We start from the raw sequence: 13,809 nt of genomic DNA, 5'->3' as shown, positions 1-13,809 counted from the left end.
TAATTAATTAACTGTCTTTCAGAATGCTGAATAAAATTGCTAATTGTTTCTCCCTGCTGTGGGCAATAATCTTAGGCCTTTGCCAACAAATTATAGATATTAGTAACTCCTATGTATTTAATGTCATTTCAGCTAAAGTGATGGAGGGAAAAGAACCATCTAAAGAAAAAAACTAAACCAATATTTTCTCCTGCAGATTCACTTTGTTTAGGGTCTTTAAAATGTTATCTCATCTGTCCCCCTTTTGCAGGTGAGTTTTAGAGTCTACATATTTCTAGATTTTCCAACTAGTAAGGAACTGAACTGAGATTTGACTACAGATCTATTTGATTCCAGAGTGCTTATCCTTTCCCCCTCCAGTATTACATAGCTTCACTATCCCTAGAAAATTCAGAAATATGGTTAGATGGGTGGTATTTAAAAGTCATTTTATGTGTTTCTTTTATCTGTGATATGATTTAGCCCTTTTCTCCCCCCCAGGATAATACCCTTCCAACTGAATGGCTCTCAGCAGATGAATCCACTAGCAGCAGCATTTCACCACTTGGTTTCAGCTCTGGTCTTCCCTCGATCAGGGGCAGGGAACTCTGGTCAGAAAGTTCTTTGGGTGATTTAGTGTCTTCACCTAAAATAGCCTTTCCCTCGAAGGTGGTCCTCAGTTCTTCCCCGGAGTTGTTAGAGGTTAGCAGCTTGCCTCTTCATTCTGTTACCCCAGCAGTGCTTCAGACTAGCTTGCCTGTGACTTCTGAGGAGAGGACTTCTGGATCCCACTCATTAGAAGATGGTGAGGAGCTTTCATCAATTCTCATACTTCTTTATTGTATCAGGTGACAGGGTTTTGAAGAGAGGAAGAGACTATGGTGAAGAGAAAAGCATAGTATTCATTAGTGAGAAATTGTCTTGGGAAACTTGTATAAAAGAGGAAACAAACAGATTTAATTGGTTAGAATGGAGCGTCCATATTGGTATAATAATAAGAACTGAACTTGGGGAGGTGGGACAGAGAAGAGATTTTTCTTGGCAGGACTGGGATTTGAATTCAGGCCTTGTGTTGGTAGGCAGGTATTGTACTACTTTAGCCATATTGCCAGCCCTAGAGTATAGATTTTTTTGAAGATCATATTAAAGCATATGCAACTTAATCAAATTATTGCAAGTAAAGAATTACTTTACTTGCTTAAAGATTAGAATGGTAAACGAACATCATCAAAGGTTATTCCAGCAGTTTCCAACAGTATTAACTATGGGGAATAAGTCTAATTAGATTTTAGGTTATAGAAGTACTGAGAAGAGGTGAACCTGAACTAGAGTGGTCACAAATGAGATATAGAAGTGAAAATGAAATGGGTGATCTTCTGTAGTGGAAGAAAGGAAAAAATCAGTATGATATTGGGGTGGAGTATACATATGAAAGATAAGCAAAGATATAAATAATGAATCTGGGATTTTGAACATAGGGTAAATTTGAAGGATAATAGAATAAGGGTAATAGAGAAAATGGGTTTCATAGAGAAATATAATGCTTTCTAAATTCCTAGTAGATTCAGTCTTTGTTTCAGTATGACTACCAACACTGATTTTCATGGGAAAAATATAAAGTGTTTGAAGATTAATTACTTCAATAGTTAAAGCCTTATGCTTAGAGAAAGGTGTTATATTTCATTTCATAAGAGATTATCCCACATTCCAAACATGAGATCATATCTTCTTACGAGCTAGGTATAAAAGTTAGCAACTGTCTCTGATAAATGAAAAATTAGATAGCTAGTTTTATTAGGAAAACTAGGAGAGTATGTATTTCCAACTTTGTAGATTAATTAATGGAAAACTTTATTTTTTATGATTAGCCAATATCGAGGAGTCACAAGATGTTCTTTTTATTGATTCATTGCCTTCAAGTTCATTCATTCAGCCTGTGCCAAAAGAAATAATATCATCCACGGAAGATGCTGGTGTGTCCCTGACATCTTCTCCATACTTAACCTCTTCTGTTACATTAGAAGGTATTGCTAAAGAAATAACTGTACCTTTTGGCTTGGACTCCTTGGCCTCCAAAGTCACAGACCAAGTGGAAGCAAGCCCTTTGTTTCCAGACACATCTGTGGAAAAAGAGTTCATATTTGAGAATGGTTTAGGTTCTGGGTCTGGGCAAAAAGTGGATTTGACTATTTGGCCATGGAGTGAGACTTCATTGGAGAAGATCACTGAACCACTGTCCAAGTCATGGCTTGAAGATAAGGATTCACTTTCACCAACTGAGGGTATAGATGACAAAATGTTGTCTATAGACCAAATTGTTGAGCATTCAAAACATTGGCATGATAGATCCACAGACTTTGCAGAGGAAGAGTCTCTTGTTGGACCCACTGTACCCATCTTTTCAGAGTCTTCAACTCAGTCTGCATCTCTAACTTTTTCCAAGCACATATCAGAGGTATCTGACATTGATTATTACTCAGTTACAGAAGCAACTCTTCTCTTGGCATCTATAGCAAGCTCTGATTCTACTGAGAAAACAGAGCAAGTGAATGCCTTCCCAAGGAAGGATATGGAACAAATAGTAGAGTCATCTGGCCATGAATGGTTTGATAGCAAGGTTTCAGTGGTGACAACAGATATGCAGCCTGCGTGGACCATATTGCCAGAATCAGATATAGTTTGGGCAAGAACTTCTTCCATGGGGAAATTGTCCAGAGATACATTGGCAAGTACACCACACAGTACTGACAAACTCTGGTTGAAAGCTTCCATGACACAGTCCACCAAATTGCCTCCAACCACAAGCTCCACCCTGCTAGAGGATGAAGTAATTATGGGTGTACAGGATATTTCATTAGAACTGGACCGGGTAGACACAGATTATTATCAGCCTGAGCTAATCCAAGAGCAAAATGGCAAGATTGGTAGCTATGTGGAAATGTCTATCAATGATCACTCCACAAAGATGCCTATTGTGGCTCAGCCCACAAAAGGAGATGACTCAAGATACACCCAGCCCACAGGAGCTTTGGTAGTTTTCTTCAGCCTTCGAGTGACTAACATGATGTTTTCAGAAGATCTATTTAATAAAAACTCTTTGGAATATAAAGCCCTGGAGCAAAGATTCTTAGAATTGGTAAGCACATAAAGTAAAACGGGGGCATTGGTCAGTTATCACATATGACTCTTCCACACCCTGAGCATGCCATGCCTGAGCCCAGGAAAGTGTGATCTGCTGTGGGCATTCATTTCCTGTCATCCACAGGTAGCATCATGGCATAGTGTTGGTTGAACAATAAGACAGGTGGATTTAAGAAATGAAAACACAAATGTGGCAAGAGGGTGATGTGGCAGATGAGATACTAAAGATTATATTCCAGGAATTCTGGGACTGAAATAAAACCTGAAAAGAAACCTCAAACTTACTATGACACCAGTGTTTTGTTGGTACTCATGCCTTCACTGTTGTGATCCTTTAGTAAAACAGAGAAAATAAATTCTCTTGGTGTCTAAAATGGTTTATGAGTTCCATGGAGTTCCTAAATATCACTATGAAAATCTCATGATATTCCTAAGTTATACTCTCAAATCATTCTTAATTTATAGTTGTGTTATTAACAATTTAAATGTAGGTGAAATATAACTAGGAAAAGTTGGGGGACTCATCCATTTTTTTTGTCATTTTGGTATGTATTCAACATAGTGCAAAGCCTTGTCAATAAATTTCTCACTTTTCATGTATTGCAGCTGGTTCCCTATCTACAATCAAACCTCACAGGGTTTCAGAATTTAGAAATTCTGAACTTCAGAAATGGCAGCATTGTGGTGAACAGTCGAATGAAGTTTGCCAAGTCTGTCCCTCCTAATGTTAACAATGCTGTGTACATGATTCTGGAAGACTTTTGCACCACTGCCTACCAAACCTTGAACTTGGATATTGATAAATACTCCCTTGACGTGGAATCAGGTAATGATAGTACCTACCATGGTGGCTTTGCAACCAGTGATTCTTCTTGTATGTTTTCTTTTTCATTGAGTCAAGGTGAACCCAATACTTGTAGTAAGAAAAGAGTACTGTGTCAGACAATTTTTTCACATCTTGATAATTAGCCAAATTTTTTTCCAAGGACATCAAAGGATTGTCCACACCTGGTAGCTTTATTGGTTCACTTCCCATTCACTTTTCTATATATTCTTCCCAGCTTGCTTTCTTACTTATCCTCTGGATCTGTTCTTGATGTCTTTATGCTGCCAAGCCCTCCCCGCAAATTTGCCCCCCTTCTCTCTCTTTCTCCCTGTACAAATATATGTATATATATTTAGTGTACACATGTGCATATGTATTTATGTGTAAATATGCATATATATTTAAGTTTTTATATTTATTTTCATTGATTTAAGTTTTATGTAAATGTCAGGTACTCTCCATATTTTTATATGATGATCAAACTTCTGAGCTCCAAGATGATTATCTAAGTACTTACTTGACAATCTCTACTTGAATGTATTTGATGTATTCTATATATATCAAAAAAGATATTTAAATGTGAGCTCTTATTTTCTATATTTCTCAACTCCAATGAAATCTATTCTCAGCTTCTCCGTGTTAATAAATGGAGATTTATGTATTCAGTTACTTAAGCCAGAAACTTGGGAAAACCTGAGAAGTTATTCCTGCTACCATTCTTTCCATTATAAAACTTAAATGGATTTTGAGTTCTAAATATATCTCAAATTCAAGCTATTCTTTCTATGATCACTGCTACTTTTTTTCCTCTCATTTGGACTAGTTCTCTTCCTCCCTTTTTTTTTATTGTTGTGCTGGGTGGGGGTACACTGTGGAATTTACAAAACTTCTTGCAATGTATCAAATATAGCATACTTGAATTCATCCTCTCCATCATTCTACTTTATCCCCCCTTGCCCCAGTCCTTGAATAGTTTCAACAGGTATCATTTTTGCATTTACATACATGTGTACACAGTATTTGCACTATATTCACCCTCCACACTCTTTTCCCACCTCCTTCTTTTCCTACTGGTACCCCATCCCCCAAGCAGGACCTGTTCTGCCCTCCTGTTCTCCAATTTTGTAAAAGAGAAAAAAATGACATTTTTGTTTGTTTATGATAGCTACACAGGGAGTTTCATTGTAGCAATTCAATATATGTATGTGGTATAGCCCAATTGGTTCATCTTCTCTATTTTAATTCTTTCTACCTTTGTCCCCTTCTTACATGTTTTCAACAGTTTAAAAAATTCTAAATTCATCTTTTTTTTTTTTCACTTTTTTTTTTTTTTGACAGCACTGGGGTTTGAACCCCAAGCCTCACGTTTGCTTAGGCAGGCGCTCTACCACTTGAGCCACTCTGCCAGCTCTAAATTCATCTTTGTATAGAAAGTACATCAACCATATTCATCTTCTTAACTTCCTTCTTTTACCCTCCCCTTCACATGTGACCTCCACATAGCATGACCTATTTTTCATAATATTGCTATATTTGTACTAGGTCTGTTTTCCACATGTGGGAGAAAACATAGGACTTTGGTTCCCTCCAATCTGTTCTCCAGTCAGCAGCTATAATGCTCTTTCTAAAACAGCTGTCAGATTAGTTCACTTTGCTGCTTGGTTCCTACTGCCTGGTTCAATATCCACAAGACCTGATCCCCAGTTTCCCTTCCAATATCATTCACTGAAACTAACCGTTTTGTTCACCATGTTCTAGTCAAACTACCTTGTTTTTAGTTCCTCAGATACCAAAACTTTTTTTTTTGGTGTGGTCTTAAAGCTTTTGCACATGCTGTCCCTTTTGCCTGAAAAACTCTTTCCCCTCTTGGCTGACTACATGGCTCAGTTCAAATGTCTCAATTCATTCAGTGATCCACTTGTAATCTAGATTGGGTCTTTCCTATTAGTCTTTTTTATGCATCATGTTCTTTCCCTCCCATAGAGTTTATCACTACTTAGAATGTAAATTTATGTACATAGTTGTTTAATGTATATTTTTACCAGTTGAACTTTCCACAAGGACTAAGAATCCATCTGCTGTGTCAACCACTTCTAGCCAGAAATTGGCATAGTATATTGAACACAGAAGGTACTCAGAAATACTGTGAATGAATAACATGAACCATTGTTTTTGTTTGGAAGACTTGGGAATACAGTTGAAGCATGAAATTTTATTCTTTTTTCCCTTCCACATACCAGAGGTTTTGAGTGGGTGTAAAGTGGAATGTCTAGGTTCATATTTCTCCAGTGCCTATTACTCTCAAACTGGCTTGAAAATCAGTCCTATTTTTTTAACTGGGAAAGAAGCAAACATTCTTTCCTTTAAAATCCTTGAAGGACCATTATTCATTGAAAGTGAGAAAAATGATTTAGCTAATCCCCTAATATCCAAATCTCTTGCCACTTGTCTTCTCCCTGACTTTTTGCTGATTCTTTGCCCTGTGGTGTAGTGAAGAAGCAATTCATTCTCATTTGGAAGGCATGGATTTTTGGCTTTGCCCTGACATTTATCATTTATGTGACTTTAGATGAGCTATTTTATCTCTGAGCCTTAGTCTCTCATATGGGAATAACATTACCTGGCTAGTATATTTTGTGAGACTAGTCTAAGGATTAAACAAATAACATATAAAGGCATTTGACTAGCTCCACAAATGCAAGCAGTTATGATTTGTAAAAGTCAATCTACTTTTTTTGTTTGTTTTGTGGTGCTGGGGATCAAACCCAGGGTCTCAGACATGCTAAGCAAGTGCTTAACCACTGAACTACATTCCCATTCCCTAATCAACTTCTTTTAAAAGAGAATTACAACGAATAAGTGCATTTTCTTCAGTTTTTTAATATACCTCACATAAGGAACATGTTAAACCATCTAGGTTTATAGGATGACCTTTTCCTGTAGAATTCAAATGAGTTGGCACTAGTCTCTCCTATGTACAATTTAAAATCTTCATCTTTTTTTTCCCTCCCATCCCTTCATATCTCTGAGTATTGTTAGAGAAATTAAATATATCTTAATCACTTCCAGCTCTGAATTTCTTCTGAATTTTATTTTTTGTTTTTAAAATAGTTTTTAGTGGTCTTAGGGTTGAACTCAGGGCCCCATGCTTGCTAGGTTGGTAGGTAGGCCCTCCACTGTCATGCTCTCAGCCTGTTTTTTTTTTTTTTTTTTTTTTTTTTTGCTTTAGTTATTTTTCAGGCAGGGCCTCCAGTTTTTGCCTGGGCATACCTTGATCCTCCTACCCATGGCCTCGGGTAGAGCTAGGATCACAAAGTGTTGCCACTGCACGTAACTTATTGAGATGGGGGGGGTCTCAATCATTTTTTGTCTGGACTGGCCTCAGATGTGATGTATACCTGCATCCCATACCTGCATTCCAATCTTCTGGATTTTCAGTCTCACACAGATCTTAGTCCTGTTATTAATTTTTCCAAAGCACCTATAACCCAAGGCAATTGATTCTATTAGATATTTGCTGTCAGTAATGAGGGTAATGGAAAAAACTTTCCTGAAGCACAGCAGACAGCTTAAAAATATTACTATTAGGCATAACCATCCTAAAATTCCTCAGCCACCCTCTCAAAGCACTATCTTACTGGCCCACTTTTTCCCCAGAACCCAGCCAGCTACCAAGTTGCTCTGGCCATGAAACTTTCTTTCCAGACTGCCTTCATATTTCCTCCACTCTCATTTTCCGTGGCCCATCAATCCTTCTCTTAGGCTCCTAGAAACCCAGAGTGTGTGTAGTTCATTCTGTAATTTAGATTCCTGTTTCCCTTTCCAAACCTAGCTAGGTCTACCTTTGTTTCTCCATAAAGTCATTAAGATACTTTTCCACAGGGTAGTGTTTTCTGGGCATTCATCTTCAGCCAACACAAAGGATTGGAAGGAGACTTTAAAATACCAGTTTTTTATTTACAGGATTAAAATGTTAGGTTTGGTTTCTGAAGCAATACAGAATAAATAGCATTTTCCCTATGTCTTTATTTCTTCCTAATCTATAGAAACTATCCATTCTATTTTTCTTCCTCCCACTAACTCACCTATAGAATGGCCACAAAGTTTTAAAATTTTCAAACAAAATTTCGCTACTACATGTATACTTTTGGCTAAAGGCCCTCATATTAAATTATCACTTCATGTCAGGAGTAGCTAAGGCAAGACTGACTTTTCATGTGCCTGATTTATTTTCATATGCAGTGTCTCAGAAAATTTTACTTTCAGCTAAGGGGATCCATGCAATATCATCCTCCATGCCTGCTGTATACACTCCTAGTCCTCATTCCTAGTCAAGGTTAGTTTATTTTCTGTTCACAAAAATCACAAAATTATTACTAGGACATGAATGCAAATATATAGGAAATACACAAGGAATCCTGCTGTGCCATCAGTCCCCTTATGGAAGCTGCCCATCTGTCAGCACATTTGTAAGCTGTCTTTGTTATATGAGCATCTTGGCAGTGGTCCCCTATATTGGTTTTCTAAGGCTACTTTAACAAGATATCATAGTTGGGTGGCTTATAACAACAGAAATTTATCTGCTCATAGTTCTTGAGGCTAGAAGTCCAAAATCAAAACATTGGCAGAATGATTATTCCTTTGAAAGTCCTAGGGAACAACCCTTTCTTGCCTTTTCCTAGCTTCTGATGTTTTCTGGCAATCTTTGACATTCCTTGGCTTGTCACTTCCAACATCTGCCTTTTTCTATATATAGCCTCTTCCCTATTTGTGTCTCTGTGCCCAAACTTCCCTCTTCTTGTAAGGATATCAATAATTAAATTAGGGTCCAGTATAACCTCTTATTAACTTGATTACATCTGTAAAGACTGTTTCCATCTAACATCACATTTTGACGTCATGTGTGGGCATAAACTTTTAGTGAATATTATTTAACTTAATACACCCCACTATTACTACATGGGGCCAGCTTTAGAGAGCCTCAAAATTCCCAGGACACAGACTTGTGCATAATTGTCTTCAGTGAAAAAAATTTTTATGCATGTTTTGCTTTTTTTGAAACAGGGTCAGCCCAAGCTGATTTCAAACTTGAGATCCTCCTGCCTCAGTCTTCCAAGTGCTGGTATTATGGTCATGAGCCACACACTTGGTTCAACCATTACTTTTTAAAACAATATCAATTTCTCTGGAACTAAGAGACTATACTGTTTTTTGATCCCCCTTAATGTTCTAGCTAAACTTTACACTTTTTCATGTAGGTGAGTCTGTGGATCATTTCTGCCAGTTTCCTGTGTTTTCAGTATTTGTCACCATTTGACCACTTGCCATTCACAGATTGCTATCCCCAGGGAAGAACGTATGAGGGACCAGGGGAGGCCCATCCATGGTCATTGTCTTATATTGATTTTGACTGTTATTTTCCTGATTCATTTTTTGTTTTTCTCCTACCCATCAATGAAAAATGAAGCCACGATATTGTTCAGAATGGCTCAAGGAGGTGCAGGGATGATTTATTCTTCTAAGGTTGACTTCCACAAATCCAGACTTTCTAAGGCTCTTTTTGGTTGGAATCAGATGAGGTGGGGAAAGTGTGAGGGGGTGAATATGGTGCAAATACTGTGTACACATGTGTGTATATGGAAAAATGAGACCTGTTGAAACTGTTCCAGGAATAGGGGGAGGAGGAGATAAAGGAGAATGATGGAGGGGGTGAATTCAAGTGTAATATATTTGATATATTAGAAGAACTTTTGTAAATGCCACAGTGTACTCCTACTCAGCACAGTAATAAGGCAACCTTTGAGGTTCCTACCATTTCTTTTCTGGGTTGTCTTCTCATACCATGGTGGGGGAGAGACATAGCAGTGTGCACAGAGTAAAAGTGGCCTATATCAAGATAGGGTTGGTAGAAATGAAAACTGTGTTTAATTTAAATCAACAATTACATGACATTGATTTTAATGCTTCTGCATTCTCCCTAGATAAAACTTTCCCAGGTCATAGCGTTTTATAATTTGGCTCCAGGGTTCAGAGAAATTTGACACAAATCCATCAATCGAGAATGAGTCTGATTTTTTTGTGGTATCTGTCAGGTGATGGTGTACTTCAGTGGTTCAGGATAAGGTGCCTCATGGTACTTTGAGGAAGAAGCATTAACTGGATGTTTCAGACATCCCAACTCCTGTGCTTTGCCTTCCATTGCATCATTCTCTGGTTTGCTCGATGTTTTAGGTGATGAAGCCAACCCTTGCAAGTTTCAGGCCTGTAACGAATTTTCTGAGTGTTTGGTCAACTCTTTGAGTGGAGAAGCAAAGTGCAGATGCCATCCTGGATACCTGAGTGTGGATGAGCTACCATGTCAGAGTCTCTGTGACCTGCAGCCTGACTTCTGCTTGAACGATGGAAAATGTGACATTATGCCTGGACATGGAGCCATTTGTAGGTATGTTGTAGTTAGAGATTTTGGCTTCAAAAGTTGCAGATACTTCCTTTGAAGAAATGGACTGACCCTGTAATGTTGGGGTAATCAGTGTCATATTTATTAAAGTTAGGCAGTAGATGGATGCTGTCTAATTCTCATGTGAATACTGAGTCATTTAATAGGCCTAAATTATACACACAGTTCAACTGGATATTTTATGCTGTTAGGGAGCTGTGAAAAATTGTCTAAGAGTACTTGGAGTAACTTGAGATCTTTGTGTTACGGTTTTTAGTGGTGATGATAAAACTGTCAGTGTTCAAGTAAGATTTAGACCTAAGATTAACACTATATCTGCAGGTGAAAACAAAAGAGTTATATTGTTCTGCTTATATTATATTCTTAATGACTTTGATTTTCTTATAGTCCTACTGAGTATTTAATAATAAAGTAAAACAAGTAGTATTTGAAGTTTTCAAAGTGATGACAAATATATATTTCTTTTCAGTAATCTGAGATCCATTTTTCCCCACCCAATGTCTCCCCATTCATAATACAGACCAGGCACAGGTATATGTGGGGGAGGTGTATGTGGGGTAGGTTTGAGGTGTATGTGGAGTAGGTTTACTTTGCTTCCTTTATCTATGTAGAGTGTAACAACACAGCCTGTGGTAAGCACCAGATGTACAGATTCAGTTAGCCTGGCCATCCTTCCCTGCCCAATCCCCTTAGACAAAGCCAAACAAATTAACTTTCCAATGACACACAACCAAAGCTGCATGGCTGTAAGAAGAGAGAATGCTGAAAATGAACAGGAAAAACATAAGTTTGAGGACAATTTTTGAATGTCAAAATGGTCAAGTGTTGGCAGATACCAAAACCAGAGGAAATAGTTAGAAATGATCCAGACCCTTTTATGCAAAAAGTATGAAGATTAGGTAGAAAACTAAGGGGAAAACAGTTTCTTACTGTCCAGAGAAATTAATATTTTACAAAGCAGTGATTTGCTACTCTAGGTATTGAAAACATTTTGCACACGTCAGTGGCCTCAGGGTTTGAAGGATCTCTAGTGTGGTGAAAGGACACATGGGGTGTGTACAGGTTCTAGACCCAGCTCTGTTGACTAACTGTGGTCTAATGCTAGTCACATTCCTTCCTAGGCTTGTTTTTTGTCCTCCATAAATAAGGAGGTTGAATGGAATCATTTCTTTAAGTCTGTTTAATTTCATTCAGTCATTTACAAACAGTCATTAAAGACCAACTAGGTCTGTGCCAGGCATTATGCACAGCTTTAAGTCATATGCTAATTCAACCTGTATATCCAGGCTCTTTTTTTTCTCTCTCTTGGAGATAGAACTTAGGTCCTTGTACATGCTAAGCAAGCACTCTACCACTGGGCTACATCCCCATCCATATATTCAGCTTTTTATGAAGCTTCATATGGCCAGCATTTATATCTCTACTTTTCTCCATTCCCACTGAAGATTCTGCTATTTATTGTCACTTCGAATGGTGTGATTCAGATCTTGGATTTGATGACTGTTTCTTACAGATGCCGGGTGGGTGAGAACTGGTGGTACCGAGGGAAGCACTGTGAGGAGTTTGTGTCTGAGCCCTTAGTCATAGGCATCACCATAGCTTCCATGGCTGGCTTTCTTCTCATCACTTCTGTAGTCATCTTCTTCCTTGTCAGGACTCTTCAAGCTCAGAATGTCAGTAGAGAAACAGAGAGGCCTGTCAGGTAAGTAAGGAAAAGAGTCCTCTGATGGAATAAGTTAAGTTAAGTTAATTACCAAATATTGGACAAAGATCTGGGTGGAAGTGCGAAAGCTATAAAATTAAATAAAGCATGATTCCTGTCCTCAAAGGGGTGTCACATTAGGCAGAAACATATGCAGCACTATGAATGAGATGCTAAGGAGCCTAAATGAAGGATGAATTAGTTTTCCTTGGGGGAGAGAGTCTTAAAAGTTTTAGACATAGTGATAATATTTTGTGGGATATTGACAGTTAGTGGGACTCTTTTCAGCTAGTTGATTGAGAATGAGCCAAGTTGGGAGCTAGGCATGAACCACTAGGTGCACTGGAGGAACTGTATCATTGAGTGTGACCAAAAGGCCTGTTTCAAGGTCAGGAAAGGCTTGGAGAGGGGTTGATGGAGGTGAGATGGAAAAGGTGAGTTTCCCTTGGTTGAGAGACAGATGTGTTACAGTTTGTTTTTCTTTGGCTTGTCCCAATGGCAATTAGTCAGATATTAAATTTGGGTAAAAATCAGACAAGAAATGAAATTTGGCTCTCTGTTTAAATAAATGTGGTGTTTAGTTAAATATGGCTTTGTTAATGGGTGAAATAAAACCATTGCTAGACTAGAGATTCCAGGACTTTTGGGTTGTTTTGTGATCATAAGCCCTGGTTGTACTTAGATTCTGTGCTACTAGAGTCTTATAAGAGTTACTTTAGGTCAGTCTGTTTCCCCTCCTGCCAACTTGGCTAAGGAGACACCCTTCTTGGGGTCCTAGAGCACCTAGGACATACCTCCAGCTTTTTGTTGACTGAATTTTCAACAGACTGTAATCTCATTTAGGGCTGAGATCCCAATAAATCCTTTGTATCATTAGCAGTTAGAATAATCCTAGGCCTATACCTCTGTTCAGTAAATATTTTTAGAACTGAATTGAATTGAATTTAGAGTCAGATCCCCCCATCCCTTAACATTGACATTTTTGTCAGATTTTCTGTATGGTTGCACACTGAGTTTCCATATGTAAAACTCTGGGAACGATAGAGCTGTATTTGTTTAGTGAAATAGTGTCCTTGGGCAGACATAGCTCCCAACCAACATTTTTGAGTGTCAGGCACAGTGGGAAAATAAGATGAATGAAACAGAGTAGTGATAGCACCTGACAGTTTTTAAGACTGATCTGGATATTTCTCATAATTACTTCCCCATCCCATTTGTATCTATTTCCTTTCTTTTCCTTCCCCAGCAGAAATCTTGTCCCAGATAAACAGACTTCCAAGTAGTTGAGCATCCAAAGAAGATCCTGAATAAATCATGTCTTTCTTCTTTTGTGGCTCTAGCAGGCAGCCTGACAGCCTGTCATCCCTGGAGAATGCTGTAAAGTGCAACCCTAGGTATGAAAGCCACGTGGTTGGATGCAAGCAACACGAGGAGCCTCAGCATTGCTTCTATAGCGCTGCTAGTGAAGAGATGATTGGTGGTCTGAGCAGAGAAGAAATCAGACAGATGTATGAGAGCAGTGACCTTTCTAAAGAGGTTGGAGACTGCATTTCTGTTTCTGTATTGCTGCTGTTGTTTCTGCTAGTGTGGTGGTGGTGGCAGTTGGTATGTGTGTGTCCATATGCATGGAAATATTTCTTGTTAGTTCTTACCTCATGATATCCCCCAGTTAGTATAGTATGCAGGAGGTATTCAACTTAGAGC

General features: G+C 38.3%; 1 protein-coding gene and 1 pseudogene across 4 annotated transcripts in view; one reads left to right on the top strand and one right to left on the bottom strand.

Moving 5' to 3' along the window:
* Positions 1–13,809, top strand: part of Impg2 (interphotoreceptor matrix proteoglycan 2) — a 92,207-nt gene that overhangs the window by 70,677 nt on the left and 7,721 nt on the right. For 3 of the 4 annotated variants that reach the window (XM_074073016.1, XM_074073015.1, XM_074073013.1), the window contains 6 exons: positions 481–784; positions 1,848–3,115; positions 3,727–3,946; positions 10,178–10,388; positions 11,917–12,105; positions 13,446–13,641. In XM_074073016.1, the coding sequence (XP_073929117.1) occupies positions 481–784; positions 1,848–3,115; positions 3,727–3,946; positions 10,178–10,388; positions 11,917–12,105; positions 13,446–13,641 (2,388 nt within the window). The remainder of the gene's footprint in view (positions 1–480; positions 785–1,847; positions 3,116–3,726; positions 3,947–10,177; positions 10,389–11,916; positions 12,106–13,445; positions 13,642–13,809) is intronic. The other variant, XM_074073014.1, reaches the window with a different exon arrangement.
* On the bottom strand, positions 10,899–11,052 carry LOC141423759 (small nucleolar RNA SNORA51; annotated as a pseudogene).

The sequence above is a fragment of the Castor canadensis genome, chromosome 5 (genome assembly GCF_047511655.1).
Source record: "Castor canadensis chromosome 5, mCasCan1.hap1v2, whole genome shotgun sequence".
In the NCBI taxonomy this organism is placed as follows: domain Eukaryota; kingdom Metazoa; phylum Chordata; class Mammalia; order Rodentia; family Castoridae; genus Castor; species Castor canadensis.
The sequence above is the reverse complement of the archived record's forward strand: the minus strand, read 5'-3'. Positions and strand labels throughout refer to the sequence as shown.